This window comes from Acanthochromis polyacanthus, chromosome 17 (genome assembly GCF_021347895.1).
Source record: "Acanthochromis polyacanthus isolate Apoly-LR-REF ecotype Palm Island chromosome 17, KAUST_Apoly_ChrSc, whole genome shotgun sequence".
Lineage (NCBI taxonomy): Eukaryota > Metazoa > Chordata > Actinopteri > Pomacentridae > Acanthochromis > Acanthochromis polyacanthus.
This window is the reverse complement of record NC_067129.1, coordinates 17,024,487-17,044,224: the sequence shown is the minus strand read 5'-3', so window position 1 is coordinate 17,044,224 and position 19,738 is coordinate 17,024,487. Positions and strand designations below refer to the sequence as shown.

The 19,738-nt window shown below is 41.1% G+C and overlaps 1 protein-coding gene across 2 annotated transcripts in view; it reads left to right on the top strand.

Annotated features, from left to right (window-relative positions):
* Window positions 1–19,738, top strand: part of abr (ABR activator of RhoGEF and GTPase) — a 169,182-nt gene that overhangs the window by 49,049 nt on the left and 100,395 nt on the right. For both annotated transcript variants that reach the window (XM_022194926.2, XM_022194927.2), the window contains exon 2: window positions 17,146–17,327. In XM_022194926.2, coding sequence (XP_022050618.1) covers window positions 17,146–17,327 — 182 coding nt within the window. The remainder of the gene's footprint in view (window positions 1–17,145; window positions 17,328–19,738) is intronic.

Sequence of the window (19,738 nt, the reverse complement as noted above, 5' to 3'; positions counted from 1 at the left end):
GACTACAATCCAGCTCAAGTCAAGAGCTAACGCTGCGCTAGCCTAAACAAAATGTCCTCTGTGAACGTTGTGGGTGAATGGAGCTGTTGCAATTCACACAGTCACATTTCAGGATACAAACATTTTTATGAAGTGCTGTCATAAAGGTGGAGCACCTGGAACTCTCTCACCTTGACATCTGAATCTCTGTTTTTGAGCTACTTAGATCAGTTTAAATTGCCCCTTAATACTCTGTGCCAAAGTTTGTGATCATTGACTCAAGCACTAAATGTCTCTGGACAGGATTCTTTTTCAGCAGACCTGTTGACCCGCACTTCCTGCCACCATTCAACATGTTGTTGTATTGTCTAGTATTTTCAGAATCTACATCAACTATAGTTGTACATTGGTACCACAGAAGAGTAAGTGCCAGCAGGTTTAGAAAAATTTGGCATCAAATTGATATCGAAGTACCTGTTCTCAAGACCCGTCGAGTTTAGATGGATTACTGGACCATGCCTCTGCGTCTTTCTAGGAAAGTTTGCTCTGATGTATGCTGCTGTTATTCATTTCTAGACATTGTCTAAAATGTTGCACCTTTTAAGACTCCTGCAAATTATGGTGTAGTAGGGAATTTTGTTTAGTTAATTTATTGTCTTTTTAGAAATTGACTAAATTCTGTGAAATATCAATCCGATATAGCACAGTGTTAAAAATATCTCCAGCACAAATTTATCTGAAAATTAAGAGTTACCTTAGATGTAAGATTCTTCTACAGCTTCACCTGCAATCAGACTGCACTCCACAGTACTACAGTGAGACATTCTATCTTACTTTAACAGCAAATATTTAATTAAGATACACTAAATTGTTCAAAGAATGTCTTACACAAGCTGTTGAATAAAGTATTGAGTAGTCCTGTTTTAAGACTTTACTGTGGTAAACGGCCATTGTTTACCCAACATCTGTTACCAAAACGGTTCACTAATACCTCTGTCATTTCTGATGTATTGACTTACTTGTCAAATAAAATTCCAATTTAATGCGCAGATAACAAACTCGATTGGAATCTGTCATGTGTGCAGTGGGACTTCTCTCTCCAAACATCTGTAGATCCCACGCTGTGTGAACATGTGGCCGTGCACTCTCTCATAGGTCTGGGAATGTAATTGTGTGAAATCCGTGTGTGTGCGTTTCTGGAAGCGGATGGGTGTGACTGTGTATCGATCGCTACCTAAGCTGGATTGCTCACAGTTGGGATGGCTCCAGGGTGAAGCAGCAAGCAGTAAAGAACACAATCTAATGCTCCACATCTGTCCCTGCAGCTGTTTGTTGTTACTTTTGGTTTCCGGGTAGTTCCTGACAAGAAACTGTGTGAACAGAAGGACCTCTAAGCGTCTGGGGTGTTAAGACTAAGAAGCAGTAAATCAGGAGAAGAAATTTACACTTTCTGTCCTTAGAGCTTCTTTATGAGCAGATGAGGCTGTAATTTAGAATTCTGGAATAAAATTTGGACATTTAAGCCTTCCTTTCATTTCACTTTTTAGTTGAAGTATCTTCATATGGCAAAATTAGATTGGCTTCCAGTGATGCTGTATTGCTGCTGGTTTTGTCCTTAGAGTCTTGTGTCATGTTGCTGCTGGTGAAATATTTTATGTTGATGAGTGGAGTAACGGCTCGGGCTGTAAAGATAGACCTTCATAAAGGCTTTTAATTTCCCCAGCGTCGCCCCCTGATAGATGATGGCAGGACTGGGAGGTGTAAAAGCATACATGTACGCTGTCAAATCACACAATGACCACACATCTGTCATGCTGCTGATGTACTGTCATGGCTCCACAGGGCCAGTAGCTGAGCAGAGGACTGCAGGAGGCAGGATCCCTCCTGATTTTGCCTCTTCACCTCCCTGTCTTTTTTCTGGTCTCCAGAGGATTGGAGCTGTTATGGTTGAGCTCACTTACATGTTTTGAGAACAGCATTGAAGACACAAAGGGGTATCTTGTCATCTACTCACTCACACACAGATGCACATTTATACAGTAAAGACAGCTTAATAATAAACATGTACAGACATGTTAAGGCTCTGACGCGCGCTTTCTCTTCTTTAATTACCATCCTGAGCCCTGGCTCATGCACACACATCTCTACTGCAAAGTGTGTGTGTCCTCGTTCACTGCAGCTCAGGCCCCTGTTCAGAGGCAGTTTGCAGGGCTGCTTCTTGATGCCCACACAGTCTTAGCTGGCTGCAGGGCATGATGTAATCCCTCTTCTCCTCAGAAAAATTGCTGAGCCAGGCAGCACAACTCCCTGATTGAATTCTCACACTGCAGCAACAACTTTACCTTCCCCTGGCTTTATTAGTTTGCAGCTGTGGACAGTCAGTGGAAGCTCCTATAGATGGACGAGGGAGAAAGCTGGGAGGATAACGGTATAGATCCGACACTGGCTTTGTTTCAGTTTGCTTCTTGCTCATACACACATTCTATTGTATTTCCATTGAGCAGCATCATGGTGGTTGTTTAGCAAGGGGAAAACAGTTTGCATGGGTTTCATAATCATGCATATTCAACTGGTGATCCATTTTTGCTACAAGGCAGCTTCTTTATCCTCACGGTTACTGATAATCTGTGGTAACAGCTATTTTTGATGCCAGGTTTTTTCAAGTAAGAAATAAATACATTAGTTAGTACATTTGCTACGACTTAGTGATTTCTTTTTCAGATTTCCTTTGTGACAAACTATTGGCTGTCACTCTTCACTAAACATATACAAACCAATTCACATATCTAATATACTTTCATCCATTTATATTTTAGGAATGTGGTGCTCTTGCTTCACTTTGTCTGTTTATCACTTAGTTAATAGACAGAAAATGTCACAGCAGCTTTTTGGATCAATTGTTCAAGCAATTTTCAAGCAAGTGAGCTTGGAATTCTATATTTTTTGCTTCTCAGATGTGAGGAATTGCTGCATATCTCCATCTTATATCTTCTTCTGTCAATATATTTTGGATTTTTGATCAGACAAAACCAGGCATATGAAAAATATCCCATTGTACCATGCGAAAAAATGTATTGAGCAAGTGATTTTTAAAAAAAATTGCTAACAAAAAAAAAATAGTCATTAGCTGCAGCTTTTAACATTTTTCACCAAAGCAGTCATAAAGGGATATTTGGTTTCTTTGAAGTGGGGTTGTATGAGGTACTATTACTTGCAGTAGATGACAGTTGGTACGCCTCTAGTTTGCAGGAGCAGATAGCAGGACCAGCGGGGGAGCTAATCCATGTTTTGCTGTGAACAGAGTCTGCTTAAATGTACAGTACATTCAGAATATTTCACTGCTTTACCTTGCTCTCAGAGTGCCCTCTCTAATGTGAAGCCGAAGCGGTTTTATGGCTTTCTTCAAAGCCACCAGACTGCATTGACAAGAACAGTCATTTTAGCTTGTAATTTTCCCACTGCCAGTGTTTTGGTTTGCTTGTAATATTGTGTGACTGTAGTGTTTTTTTTTTTTCTTGTGAGCTCCGATCCAAACTAATGTTCTAAAACACCAAAGTGACACAATAACACACCATCAACTCTGCAAGGAGAAATAACTGTTTTTGTTGACAGAGTCTCTTGGCTCTGAAAATCGTGATATAACTACTTCAGTCCCCCATTGGGTAGGAGTGTCTGTCGGCATGATAAAGCAGTAAAATACTGCAATTATACTGTACATTTAAACACACTATTTTTTTTTTGCCTTTTTACAAGTGCAAAAACGTCTTTTGTACATGTTACATACATTGTTTAGCTTCTATTCTGGTCCTGTCACTCCACACTGTGGCCATAGCAACCAATATCCAGCAGCCAAAGATACAGAAATACCCTTTTAAGGAAACTGACAGTGGCCAAAAATGTTTTAGAGCTGATTCTAATGTCAAACAATATATGCTTACACACCCACAACCCTGATATACTTCTGTTACTCTCAACACATTATGTGAAAGAATCAATTCAGAGATGGGCAATAAAAAAATAAGAGCTACCGTAACATGCTGGCATAGTAGCTACATTTGCATAATAACATATTCCTAGTGTTTCTGATGTTTTTCCCATTTAGCAGGATAGTTAACAGTTGGTGTAAATTGGATTTTCCCCCCCTTTGTAGATGCATTTATGCTTCTGTACACTATGTTCTTGTGCATTGCTGCTGCAGTATATCTGCGTTTGTGTGATGGATGTCTCTGACAGTCCCAGCTAGCTCAGTGGACATGTTGGCTGTGTGATGTATGCCTTTAACAGCTCTCTGCAGTCCCAGTCACATTCACACACTGCTGCAGCCCACTCTTATAAAGAAAGACTGAAAAAAAGAACACTTTTATGTCTGGAGCATAAAGGTGAGGTTACAGAAGCTGCCATTTTCACTGACTCTGGCACAGTGTAGTTAAACAGCTGGAGACTGGCCCGGCCTCCATAGCAGCTCTAAGCAGGGGTCTGTGCATGTATTGTTACTTGGCCGCGAGGCTGAGACTCAGCTGGCCACTGTGGGTAAGAGGAGGCAATGCAGCAAATGAGAGGTCACAATTTCTTTTGGTTCTTTGATCTGGATCCGGTCTTACTGTTTCTTTCTTACCTTCCTGCTGAACAGCTCCCTACCTGGAGAGAAGCTAACAGGAGGAAATGGAAGGTGATTATATGGTATAAATAGATCAACACTTTGCAGAGCTGGCACCATCGCTCAGTGAAATTTCTAATTCTACTCAGTCTCAGTCTTCAACTCTCAATATCCCACCTTCATGTCATAATGGCTTTTATAACACCAAACAGAAGAGAAACTACTTTAATATACTGCATTAGGGCCAGACATAGTAGCAAAGACTGAAAACCACTCTTGTAAAACTCCTTTCAATAACATTTGTTATGGGTGTTTCTCTCTATTAACCAATGAGCAGCTGTGCAGATATGCAAAATGTTACAGCCGTCTCTGATGCTGTGGATGGAGTCCATACCACATCTAGTCTATGTGGCCTATAATGCACATATACTAGATGTGGTGTGTTTATAGCAAAGGATTTCTTCTTTTGCGCCTTCATTATAGTCGGTATGTGCTTAGCTGGAGAAGATTCATAAAATCCCTGCAGAAGTTTATTGTTTAGTGTGAAGGGTGTGGTAAATTAGTTTCAAACACTTTAGCAGACTTTTATTTTGTCTCTTTGGAGCCTTTTGCTAGTTTATGACTTGGGATGTTCAGTTTTAAAAGTTTCACTTGTCCCTGCTTGCGTATAAACGGCGTAGTCCTGCCAAGAATACCGGTTCCCTCCTGACACCACCACAACGGCTCTTTGGCAGGCAGGAAACATTTGCATCAACCTGGCCAGTTGTCACGGCAGCCTTTGTCTTTCCCATGGAAACGGAGGCCGGTTATTGAGAGTGACAGGTGGATTTAGAGCTGTCCGTCAAGAGAGGTCAACAGTGAGAGTGATGTGAGCTGACATTAGGCTCAGCTGGAGTCACTGGCATGGGGAGTGGGTGGCATGGTCGGAAAAACAGACCGTGAATTTAAGCAGTTGGTTATGCAGCAGTATTTAGTATTTATTTGCACGGCAGCCATGGTGGACTGTTTGTAGAAATGCACTCATCTCATCACAGCAAAGAGCCTCTGGAGAAGCTCTCTGCTCTCTGCATCGTCAAGATCCTTTACTTTTTTCCTATCAATGGTCAAAAAAACCATCAGAAGATAATAGTGTAATGATGATATGCACTTATCCACTTGAGTCAGGTGATTTTGTCTAAACGCGAACAAACCACTTTGTGTCATTATAGCCCTGTCATGAAACATGTAGTCTGATGCTTTGTTTTGTTGGTGGCAGCTGATACGAGTTGCAGTCACTCTGAGAGAACAGGCAAGAACCAGACCGTGACTACACAAAATTGAGTTAATTTGCATTTCAATCGAATCATCGATTGATTCCACTGATTCTTGTTCAGCAGCTGGCACTTAAATGACATTTCAGTGCTTCCTTGAATGCTTGAAGGAAAATTGGTTTAAGGTGTCTTTAGAGGTGGGAACTTGGCCAAATGATCATATGACAGTCTTTTTGGGGTAGAGTACCAATCCATGGTCTGAATCATAGCTCTGCACACAGATTTAGTTGACTCGTGATCGCGTGATTGGCTGCTCTGTCGTTTGAACTCGAGACTAAATTGCCAACAAATCTCTCCATCCCATTGCTTGATTAGGTTAGAATCTGGGCAGTTTGGAAGCCGGGTCAAGGCTTTGTCATGCTCCACAAGCTGTTCCTGAGTTGTTTTTGTTGTGTGGTTGGGGCATTGTCCTGCTCCGGAAGACTGTTGCCATGCTGTGGTGTGCTTGGTTACATCCACATAAATGCCAGGTCTGAAGCTTTCCCAGCAGAACATTGCATTGCAACAAGATGATTAATACCATTTACTTTGCTTTCAACCTCCTGGCTAATTGGTATCAGTGACATTAGATGACTGTTCTTCATTTATTTAAAAAGTGGATTACCCAGCAAATCTGTATTGTTGACAACATTGGCACCAATTTGTCATCTTCATCGTTTTTGTGATTTGTTCCACTTTGTTCTCTTTGTAATAAATTTTCTTCCACCACGTGTGTGAGTTGTTTTCTGGGAAACTGCTGAGGTAGTTTTCTTTGCGGATGGCAGATTTAAACGCTTGGCTTTTGCACCCTGTCACAAAGAAACAGAGCCGCTGAAGTGAGCAATTCTTGAAGTGCAGATCAGTGTACTGTGTGTGTGTGTGTATTTACCCAGTTTGAAAGGTTTTTTTCGGTGCACGCCATTCCTTATTAACTGGAGCCTCATTGATCTCGCTCCATCAACACACAGCAGAGCCCATGAGTAATTGTGTAGAGCATGTGTCTGTGGCGTGAGTGACACAGTGAGAGTGTCTGTGTTTCCTCATGGGCTACTCTAATTTCCCTAAGCATTATGTGGAGTGCAAAGGAAGTTCAGAGAAAGAGAGAGCAAGGGGAACATCAGATACATGAAACACACAAACTACTGTTGAGTTAGTATTCAGAGTAGCAGCTCTGAAACACTTCTAGTCTTAGTAGTGTATTTTGCATTTCTAGCATAGGTATGTTGTTTGTTTGTGTATTTTTAAAAATCCTTTAAGTAAGTCGACATGGAATTTAGTAAGGTGACCTTTTCAGTATTTAGTATGATAAAACATCAGTGGAAATGCCAAGTTTTGAAGTCGGTCCCTTAGAATCAAAAGAGAAACCCTTCTTTCTGTATTTGCACTGACATTTTACCTCGATTTTTGAGAGTCACGCAGGGAAAAATCCACCATACTCCACTGCCAGTTGCCTCAGTAGATTTTTCTTACTTTTACAAAGCAACCATGTCCGATTGTATTTTTTCTACACCACAGAAGAGAACAAATCTGCCTCCACAGTGCAAAAAAAAAAAACTGCAATCATTTCACAAAATATCCTTCCACAGTTCTGTTTGCATCTATAAAATGATCTTACTAGCTGCTCCTGTGGTTATCAGTGTTTTCAGGTCGTCACAGCAAATGAGAAACAAGTGGTACGGATTTTAGAAGTAGCGGTAGCACTTAAAGATCTGAAAGTTTATTTTATCTAGCAGACTCAAACTACCCTCAACATTAAATCCCTGTTTTAATGACTGCTTTTATTCACTAAAGCTCTGTGCAGGGTGGTCCTGCTTCTGTCAGCACACACTGTGAACATTGTAGATGTGGTTTTGTCTTCCCCGTAACTCTGTGGTCTCCACCGGCAGTTTGTTCATCCAGCCTCTTAGTTCCACTAATGGTACCGTAATGGCCATCAGCTCTGCTCCTGCATTTTAGTGCTACAGAAGCAGTGTGTTTTTTATGTGTGTGTTGCTCTTGGCCTTTTGTCAGCCATCAAGGTCACAGAGGGCAACTTTGTGTCCTTATATTATCTATGAATGGACTTTTTGCTGTGTCTGGATGGCAGTACGCCCCGTTGTTAAAGGACAATGTGCATTTGCAAGTGAGTCAATGATTGCGTGATGCGCCTGGTTCCCCATTTGATAAGTCAGTGGGCGGTAAAGTTGCTGCATGTGTGTTTTCACATAGTTGTATAAATATTTAATCACAGTTCATTTCTTCACTTCATGTGCTTGCTGGATTCATAGAAGCTTGATGCAACACGGTGATTTGAATAAATTCCAAATGTGAAAACTCCACTAATCCACGGCTGGCTTCACTGCAGCAGCTTGTATCTTTCAAAATTAGGTTTGGGAAGTTGGCTTTCCATCGTGTTGCTTGACAAATGCATGAATTACTGAGTATTCAAACCAGAAATCCAGTTTTGGTTGGTTCCTTGGTACAGTACATGCAGTGTACCTAAAATTCATGCACACACGCCCACACTATGCGACCCATAAACCATAGCAGGGCTGTCTTTACTGTCCAGCAGGGAAGTGACGTGATGATATTCAGTGGACAGAAGAACATGCCCTTAGTGTACTTTATAGCTTCCATACTGTATCTGCTCTTTGTGCGTATGTGTTTGTTGCTTCCTCCTAGCACGTGGGTGTACTTCAATACAACATTGTTGCCTTCATTTGAATGAGTGCTATCTGAAACGCTTAAAACAGTGGAAGTATTCAACAGTGAGCAGCTCCACACCGGCTCTCTTGTGTTCGTGTCACTCTTTGAGCAGTAGCTCAACACTGGAGTAAGCCTCTCGGTTTGTGTTGTTGGATTTGAGTTGAAGAAATAAGGCCAGCAGGACTTTAGGCGTGACACGATGTTTGCCTCTCTGTGACATGGATAGCTGCCAGTGAAAGGTGTTTTGGTGAAACAACACTCATGGCTTTCTTCTTTGAGGCTGTGTGTACCATCCGTTCTCTCTTCTCCAGCGATGGTAAGCCAGGTCACCCGGTGTTTGACTGTGCAGTTTCTGTGCTGTGTGGACGTGTGTGAGCATGTGGGTCGATCCTGACAGCCTTCTGTAGGCTCACTACGCTGTAGTGATGCGTCAGAATGAGGCGGTATTGATTTCTCAATAGTCTCTTCCTCCTCTGCAAGTCGGTCCTTTTACTTGATGCTATCTCCTATTTAATCACATGTCATGTTGTGCTTGTCCCCATTTTAACCCTATAAAACGCCGGCGTGTGCATGTGTGGGGACCGCTCTATTGAGCAGTAACAACAGGTTAGAGCCGATGAATCCTCTCTGCTGAAAAACCTCTTGCCGTGGACTGATGGCATAGCATTGATTTTTATGTTTGTCACGCAAGGGGATTGTCAGGTTGCATTAGCTGACTGAGGCAGCCCATAATTTAGCCTGTCACACTGTGTGCAGATAAACATGTGCACGTGTGATCTTGTGTCTCAGTGGCTCACGCACATGTGACCATTTTGACTGTGGCAGGGTTTAAAGGAGGACGAAGAAGCAGCAAAGCAACCGACTGATGTTTGATGCGATGGTTAAATCAGACCCTTTGTTTTACTTGTTTATAGAAAAATAGGAAACAGTGTAGCAATTTTCAGTGAGCTTAGTGGCTTCAGTAACTGTGATATTCCATATATTTGTGAAAAGGATTAAAGACATCTACATATGCAGATTTTAAGGTTTCATTCAGATAAGACATTTTCTGTTCCAGTGAATGTCAGCATTGGAAACTGCATGCTGATACAGGTATTATGATGTGAGATTCATTCAAGGAGCTGTCTATGTGCAGTGAGAATGGCTGCACAGTTTATCACTGATAATGTGATATCATCAACTTAATGAATACGCTGTGGTCTCTATAACGTGTATAGCCCATGTGATTCTACAGATTTGCAGTGTTGTGTTCTTGCATATTATAAACACATTTGAGAGTCCATTCAAAGCCCTTTAAAAAAAGATATGTGATTGGAGTTTCACCTGTACCTGTGAATACAGAATTGTTGTGGACGCAGCACTGAGCAGAATATTTATTTACAGGCACTGTTGTACTGTAGCTGCATGAGATGAAAACCAACTTCCTGGTCTGAGAGTCTATGTGATGCTTTCTATATATCCTGCTGAGCTCTAATTAACAGAATTTCCCCTCAGAAGGACATTGCGTTAAATTACACTACACTTGATAAATAAATCGATGAATGAACACACACACACACTTCCCGAGGCTGCGTCTGCTGTGCAGTTGATAAATTAGATACCACCGTGTACCACCATGTATTATAAACTCTGTTCTTTCTAATGTATGAGCAGCAATTACAAGAAAACTGGCTTCATTTGAAATACACCTCTGTTACAAAAACATGTCTGCACAGAAGGAGATGTGTAGCTTTTGTAGTTGTGTGTTCTACTGATTATAAAATTATCTTTGAAAGTTATAGTTTATCCATCTCCACCCCTAAACCTGACTGTTAAAACCGATAGAATTGCCAGTTTTTTTCCCCGACTGTCCTTGAATGCATCGTGTATTTCATGATGACATCTTTATTTTGGATGAATTTAACCGTTTACTTCAAAAGGAAATAATGTAAAAATAATGGATTTTGCTTTAGTTTTTTCCAGAATATTTCTGCATAGTTTAAATGACCTCCAGTGTGTTCCAGTTGTCTTTCAGTGACTGATCCTGAAAGTCCCCGCTGCTTTACACCTTCATGCTCCTACACAGGACCAGTATCATCAGTTGCACATGTGGCATTTTTTGTGACCACATGTAGCTATAAACTGACAGTTCTGCTGAATACATAGCCTTTATTTTTGTCTCTTTAATCACTCTGTCAGGCCTTGGTATGATCTCATTGCTGAAAGGCAAAGCAGCAGCAGCAGCTCGACCAAGCAAATTAGACAGTGTCACAGTTGCCCTTTCTTTTGTCTGTCTATTTTTCTCTCTCTGTCTTGCAATATTATGGCTAATCAGAGATGATGAGTAGGAATAATGACCACTCACAAGCTAAATGGCTCTCAGGGTGATTTATACAAACACAAAATGTCTCTAATGAGACACATTAGCAGGTTAACACCCATTGCACACAAAGCCCATATTAAATAAGCAAATGCATGAGAGCTCGGGCAACTGGAAGTAAGCAAAGAAGCACATGGAGCCAAAGAGCAGAGTGTACATTCAGCCCACTTGCTCTGCTTTGTCTCCACTGCTCTGTTGTCTGTGATTGACTGACTCTTACTCTCTCAGAACACTACAGACTACATTTCTGAATGGTTTTGGCTGCCTATTGATGTTTCTGCAAACAGAAATGAATCCTGGGTCTTTGTAAAAGAGGGAAAAGACCTTGGTGCTTGTCTAGACTGGAGTATTTTTCTGAGTGCACCATGTAAGGCTTTCTACTCCATCCATCCATCCATCCATCCATCCATCCATCCATCCATCCATCCATCCATCCATCCATCCATCCATCCATCCATCCATCCATCCATCCATCCATCCATCCATCCATCCATCCATCCATCCATCCATCCATCCATCCATCCAGCTCACAGTTAAGCTTCAAAACATCAACCTTGAGCTGTGAGGAAATTCGAGGATTTGCAGACACCGCTCAGCACTATAACAAGCAGTGAACATCTTGGAGTTCCCTGTTGTTCTCTCATGGTCACACACACTCACACAACTTTAGCAGATTACAACAAATGAGCCTGACAGGAAGCCAGGAGGTGTTCAGATGAATCACAGGGTGAACAGATGGGAGCAACAGAGGAGAGAGAGAAAACAAATACACGCACGCTTGCCTGTTGGAGGACCAGATTCTTTTTATGGGCATGATCATAGCCCAGTTGGAGTCGGACAATAGACCCCTTCTTCGCCGTAATGTCCTACTCGTGTCATCTTGCAGCACTTTAGCATAATCAGTGTTTTCTTTACGTGCTTCACTCCGTCAGCAAAGACCCAAATGCACCGTTTGTCAGCTACTTGCCTGAAAGCTACAAATAAACCATATGGCATCTGTGACTCTCCGCAGTCCACACATATACTCGCATGCAAATAACAGATGGAGAGGCTTTGTTTTCTTGTTGACTGACAGGTGGGTGGTCCAGTGTCTGTGGGTTATGGTGTGTGTTAGTAAGGTGACAGACTGCCTGTCCAAGCAGTGCACCCAGCAATATTAGCTTGATGATGTGTCTCATCCCCGCGGGGATTGACCCCTGCTTTTATTTTTCAATTAGTTTTCATCTGTGGCTCATTACAGTTGTCTCCTTTACACCCCTGCACAAACACACACACCTTCTTTAGCACATGTGTGTCTGTGCAGTGAAGGCAGATTGATACAGAGTTAGATTGTTTATATAAACATCAAATCCTACTTACTATGAATTTGATATTTAAGCATTATTTTAGGCCTGTTTTGGGGGGGCTAATGAAAGCTTTACACATTTGTATTCTAAAATTATTGTAGTATTTTTGATAAGTATCATAAAGCAGCACTGTTTTAGCTTTTAGGACGAGTTATTTGAAAATGTGATGCATCAGAAAGACATGTCTTTGTTTTATACATTCCTTAAATGACAGATGTTTGAACATGGACACTATTTTATTTAATTTGCTACAGAGGCATTAATTTAAATCCTGAACAGGTGAGATGTTAGTTTCTGTCTACGAAACACAGCAATAACAAACCATCACTTTCTGAAATCATACCAGAGAAATTATACGTTTTTTGTTGTTTGTTTGTTTTTGGGCTTTTTGCGTGTAGGACAGTGGAGAGAAAGACAGGAAACGTGGGGAGAAGAGTAGGGGAAGGGCATGCAGTAGATGGCCATGGGCTGTATTCAAACCCGTGATTGCTTTTGGAACACTGCTGACAGTGTTTGTCACTCGCAATATAGCTACAGCCTAGAACATACTCTGCTTTATTGTCCATTTTCAACTAAATGTGGCCATAATTGACAAAATAAACACCATTTTGTGTTGAAGGAGACTTGAAACTCAGGACTGAGACCATAAATGCATTAGGAAAATGGTTACTGAAACATTAAATCAAGAAAAAGTAGGATCATATTCTCCTAAACTTCGATGCAATGAGATGGTTTTATTGCAAACAGAGGAGATGCCCTCTGCTGGTGAGTAGACCGAAGGCCGGCTTAAGCCCCATTTATTTATTTTTTTGGCCTTTTTGCTTTGATTATAGTGCACAGTGGAGAGAAAGACAGGAAAAATGAGGAAGGACATGCAGTAAATAGCTGTAGATCAGACTCGAACCTGACTATAGCCCCTGTTTATGAGTCGGCCGCTCAACCAGCTGAGCTATCTGGGCACCAGTTAAGTTTTGTTTTAAGAGAAAATTTTGAACTGATCCATGTTGGTTTTTCTCATTCAGTGTTTTTTTTAAATTTATTTTGTACATTGTAGATTAATACTGAAGACATCAAAACTTTAAAAGGATGCAGCGTTTATCTTCAGTACGTATTAATATACAACATAGAAAATAATACGAATAAATAAAAAGCATTGAATGAGAAGTTGTGTTCAAACTTTTGACTGGGCGTGTATATGCTATATTTATGTTCAAAAGCTTAAATGCTGCAGTTGTAACAATAATCTGGATGGCCACATGACAAATCATGATCAATTTATACAACAGAAGTGCCCTGTTAAATTGAACAGTGTTCTCTGTCTCAGCTGCCAGATATCTTCTGTCAGTTTTATCAAAGCATGTCTCTATATTAGAAAATACAACTCAGTATTTCGGACAGCCAAAACAAACCAGAATTTTCCTTTTCGTTGAGTCACTGAAGAAAGAATACAAAAATAAATAATACAGAATTTATCTTCAATACCAAGATTACACAAATAACTTTGTCTTTCTGTAAATGTAGTTTAATTTCTGGTCCTGTATAGTCATCACTTTTAATTTCAACATCTTTTCTAAGCTTTGTCTTGATACAATTTTCCTCTTTTGTTGTTCTTTGTAGATCTTTAATATATATATTTTTTATATTCATATTACACTGCATAAATGAGATCAGAAATGGAAAATACTGCATCCACCTCGCTCGACCGAGGATAATTGTGTGCATCATCCCAATTAAAGGTCTTTTGGTTTGCCTTTCCTCTGGCAGCTGTACAAGGAGGTTCCAAGCCTCACCAGTTCACCTCTGTGCTTTACAAGACGAGCTCCCATCCCATATCCCCCTGAGCAGCTCCCTAAGCAGTACCTTTATGCACCAAGAGAAAGCACCTCATGGCTCGTTTCTGGATTGCATTGCTGACTTATTTAAAGTGGTGGCATGAGCTCAGTGCAGGTTATATGCAGGCAGATAGGCACACCTACACACCTCCCACATAGCTGGCTTTCAGGCATTTGGTTCTGCTTTTTCATCAGCCAACTGCTGTATGGTTACACAAGCCTTAGCGCACGTTTTTATACTATTCTAAGTTCATTAAAAGAATGTATTGTATTGTATCAGAGAGTTAAACAAGAGTCCTACCATCAGGGTAAAAACAACAAACTGGTGAATAGCTACATGTTTGAACTTTATTGTTGCTTCACTCCCTTTTGTCCTTTTTACTTCGCTTTTCCATTCCAGTTTGTGCCGTAGCTTGTGCTTCGTTATCACCATCAGTCACTGTTCAGCCGTCAAAAACCCACCTCTCCTCTCTGATAAAAGATGCCAACCCAATATTCTTTATCTGACACAGGCTTTTTATATCCCCTGTGCCTTTTTGTTATTCCGTTGTTGTCCTCACCGGTGTTTTTTTTTTTTTTTTTTTAATAGGCAGGACAGGGATAATTTCAGAGTCAGCATTGCTCCCTTCCACTGGAGCTGTCACTGCTGCTCAGGCCAGAGCGCCAGCGTTGTCACAGGACATGAATTTCAACCTGAATACTGACACTAAGCCTAATACATGAGATGTCAAGACTGTGGTACAACAGACACAATTTAAAAATATATATATCTTGCTTTTTTTTCAACAACATTCGAAAGCATGATCAGACAGAGCACAGGAACAACCTCATTCCCTGTCCCCCCCACCCACAAAAAAAAATGTTTAAAATGTGTTTACAGCAGGGGTGTCAAACTCATTTTATTTCAGGCCCACATTCACTCCAATTTGATCTCAAGTAGGTCGCACCAGTAAAATCAGAGCATATTAACCTATAAATAACCACAAGTCTTTAGTGCAAAAGAGTCCGTTGTGAAATTTTAGCTATCTTTCGACAAAACATGTAGCCTAGGTGCGCTAGACAACCCACGGCAACGAATTTAATTCTCTGCCAGGGTGGGTCTAGTTACCCTCCATAAGGCTTGAGGCTGGATTCTCCTAAAACTGGCCAGACCAATCACCATGAAGTGTAGAGTCAGAAGGCGGGCGTAACGAAGTGACGACAGAGGCGCGACGATTCTGACAGAAACAACCGGCGCACAATAAACAGTTATCTTTCGACTTGGCTTTGGCCACAGCCCTTAAAGATTTGAAGCTAAAATTCAACTTGAAAGATAAACAAAGGACGGCACTGAAGTGTTTCATTGAGAAGAAAGACGTATTTGGACTTATGCCGACGGGATATGGCAAATCCTTAATATAGCAGCTTGCTCCACAAGTTGGGAAGCTAATTGGACTTAGCCACAATCCGGCGCTCCAGGAACTACGTCAGCCTATTCGTTGCACTGATTGGTTATATACCTACCCAATTGCTGCAGAGTGATTTGATAGACAACCTTTTAGCCCGCCTCCCTCCCTGTCGAGCGGCCTTAGACCCTTGTGCCTTCAGAAACATGGGGATAGCGCGGCTAGGCTACAAAACATGATGAACAAACTGAAATTTCTAAAGAAAAATAAATTTAATTTCAACAATATTACGCCTCAGTTTATCATTTGCACATTACAGCTTACAAATCAGAGTTTATCTACAAAGACTCAAAACACTTTATGACCAAAACAAGTTGTGAAGGTCTCGGAATTATAATGTACAATTTGCAGTTAATGTCTTCTCTGCAATTTTTAGTCCTCCCACGGGCCAGATTGGACCCTTTCGCGGGCTGGTTTTTGCCCAAGGGCCATAGGTTTGACACCCCTGGTGTAAAGAGAGATCTAAAAAGAGATGGGGCATTAGTCCAAGCAAACAAACAAACATTATGAAAACTGTCGAGTTTTACCGCAATTTCTGAATGCAAGAAATGCATTAACATTTTTCCTTCACGTCAGATGCAACACCCTTAACTAAACCTCTCTGCTGAGGAGAGATAAGCCTTGTACATCATACTTAAAGTAAAAATCTGAGGTGTTTTGTGCCACTGGCTGGATGTAAAGGGAAAGTAGGATCTTCAAGGTGTCACAGAGGCCATACTGAAATGTCACTTTGATACAGGACCGTGTACAGTACGGGACAGAGCACAACTCACATCTGCAGCATATTTTAGACAACGTATGGTAGGAATAGTTGATGGGGGAGTTTATAGTGAGCAAGTCTGTACCATGCTTTAGTAGTGGCAGACAGACTGTCTTGGCACAGATCAGCCCAGAGCTGTTCCTCCGTTGTTGTACTCAAATCTGATTTCCATCTCCGTTTTGGATTTGTGCAAATCTGGCTTAGAACCCTCTTCTAACAATCAGGCGTACATTTTAAAATGAAATTCATCTGCACTTCCCTCACGAAGCACCACGGACGCAAATTTTAACTTAAATTTGGAAAAGAAAATGAAGAATTACCTGCTTGGAAGCACCCTAAACATAGGGGCTGGTTAATGAACTGTATGGTTTGTCCATTCCAGGCTTTTTAACTGGTTGATGCCACTGAGCTTTACATCAGCTACTGCAGTCGCATGTGAGCCTATGATTGTGTATAATTCCATCCCACAAGCAGTTTGAATTGTCACCAGAAATCTCAGCTTTCATCGCACCCTTTCTCCTTGTGTTTTTGTCATATCTGGAGCACCTTTGCTTTTACAGTGAAGCCTGTATAACATACTTTTATCTGACACAGTTCAAGGTATTTCACATGAATCCCTGCACGGCTAGCAGAAATAGTAGTGTGTAATAGATAGATAGATTCAGTACTAGAAAATGGCATTGGGGAATTACTGGCCTGTTCTTAATGGTTGTAGAGTTGTGCCTGTGAGTCACTGGAGAGATGGCCTTGTTCTTTGTGGTCAAACGCTTACCGGGCTCTGTCTCTCTCTCTTTTATTTTTCTTTTCATCTCTTCCTCTCCATCGCTGCCTGTCTTCCTCCCTCTCCTCCCAGACTTCAACTATAACACAGATGGCTACGAGGGAGACGGAACAGAGGACGGCAAGTCCCAGGACGGCTCTGAGACGCTGCCCTATATAGATGAATCGCCCACCATGTCGCCCCAGCTGTGCGCACCCCAAGGGCCCGATGGAGAAGCGGTGTCCCCCACACCACCAGAGGGCCTGCCGCCTGGGGTAAGAACACACACACAAGCACACACGCAGGAATTTAGTGGCAGTCGTCCTCGCTTCGATTTGTACACAGAACTTCATACAATTGGACAGCAGAGTAGTGTGACAGATGGGAGGAAGAAGAGATGTTTCCAATTGTGATTATACACGAGATGACTGATTCTCCTCCTTAAGTTGAAGATCCAGTAAGGCCAAGAAGTAGTTTTGTAGGTTTTAGCTGATCGACTCTAACCAGTTTATTAGTAACAGCATGTTTATTTAAAGCATGCTGTAAGTTATTAGACTGACTTTGTAAGCTGGAGTGAACTATTGATCTGAGTTCATTATTATCTGAAAAGAAACATTAAGTAGCTTGAAAAATGTGATTTGATTACCAAATATATTTGTGTACGTACCGGTCAGTGTTATGTTATTATTGCTTGGTCCCGTTGTGTATTGACTGTGTCAGTAAGTGTTCCTGGAAAGTCCAGTGTTTTGCACATGAGAGCATTTCCTGTTTTTATGCAAAAACACTTATGTACAGTATCACATTTTGCTTCTCAAATGTCAGATGTTGAAGATTCTTTTAAAGGATAGTTTCATAATTTTTGTAGGTATTTTCTAAACAATACTCACCTGCCCCTTTGGACTGTCAACGAATTGTTGGTCGCTGTGATTATTCCTGTTGTTTGTACTGGTCCTGCAGATAGCCAGTGCAGAGTGAATGATGGGGGACAAAATTCACAGAATTAACTTCAACACAAGTCAATCTCTGTGCCAAAATACACTGTACAGTTTAGGAATTAAGTAAAATCAAGACAGTATCTTCCAAATTTGGTATTTTAATTACAAAATTTGTATTTTTTTGTTTGCCCAGACAGAGTAGGAATACAGTAGTAACAGAATAAGAGAATTTTATACCAACTCAAGAAACAATTACAGAGACCAGAAAATTCCTCTAAGTGTGTATATAGCTATTATTTTGAGACAAACTTAAAGTGAAGGTGATGGAATTTTAGTTTTTATCTAGTTAGTACTGCATGTCCATATGATGTTTTTTTTATTTTTTTTATTTGCTGGACGCATCATGAGCAAAATAACCAGTCAGTGCCAAGACTGAGCATTTCCACTTTACAAATGTAGTGTAGGAGGGTAAAAATAGATCTGTATATTCTAAAGGAGGGCTTTACGGTGACTCGGTGGTTAACACGTCACTTGCAGGTTGTAGATCCCCAGTTCACATCCCGGCCTAGGATCTTTCTACATGGGGTTTGCATGTTCTCCCTGAGCATTCATGGGTGTTTTCACTTTTCTCCGGCTTCCTCCCCCTGTCCAAAAATATGCTGAGGTTAATTGGTGATTCTAAACTGTCCGTACATATGAATGTGAGTGTGACTGTTTGTCTCTCTGTGTAACCCTGTGACAGACTGCTGATCTGTCCAGGGTGTCCCCTACCTTCACCCTAAGTCAGCTGGGATAGACTCCAGCCCCCCATAACCATAATGAGGATTTAGTGGTGTACAGATAATGGATGAATGGATTCTAAAAGAAGAAACGGTGTAGAGAAGGGATTATTTTCTTGAAAAACTTCTAAACATGTAATGTTGGTAGGCATGGATGAATTTTTAGGGGTTTGATCTCCAACCAGAGAGGCTGTGTTTGTCCAATCTATAGAGCAGTCCGTATGTGACTATATTACCATATGATGATCATGTAACTTAACTACGCGTTTACTGTTCTATAAACATGTTACTCTAAAAATAGCTCAATAATGTGTTTGAAAGGAAATCCTATTAGCAGGCATTGAAATTTACGCCCTAGCATTCTGACGTATATGTAATAAAGGTGATCTTAAGCCAGCTTTTCTCCTTCTTAGCAGCAGTAGGAGCTACACCTGGCATGATTTTACTCCAGGATCATGTGTTTTATTTCTGGTCTGCTGATCATCACTTCCTGTAGTTGGCCGCCGGATCCTGACCCACTGTAATTGTTAACGATTAGCCACAATAGCTGGATTGCCCGCAGCGCACTGCAGGTGGTGCATTCACAGCAGCAGGAAATGACCACTGACCCAGATGGGCTTGACGCCACCAGCAACAATGTGCCAGTCTGAGTGTAAATGGAGTGCATTTGAGGACTATATTTAACCTCAGAGTTGCTGATGTTTGAAACTTTGATGCTTTTTAAAATTGGTCATTCAACGTGATTTGCTACTCAGTCTGTGTTCAGAGTCCTGCTTTGGTGGATTTTCCGTTCATTACTTTGCATCTGCAGTGTAAAATTTAAACATTGGAAGCAAAGAGTCTTGCATTTGTTCCTTCACAGCAGTAAGTGAAGAAGAAAAGCCATTTCTCCTCTGGATATTTTAAATGAGCTGCTGCTGATGCTGCTGGGAATATGAAACACTTGCTGTTTTCTGTGAATCTCAGTACTTG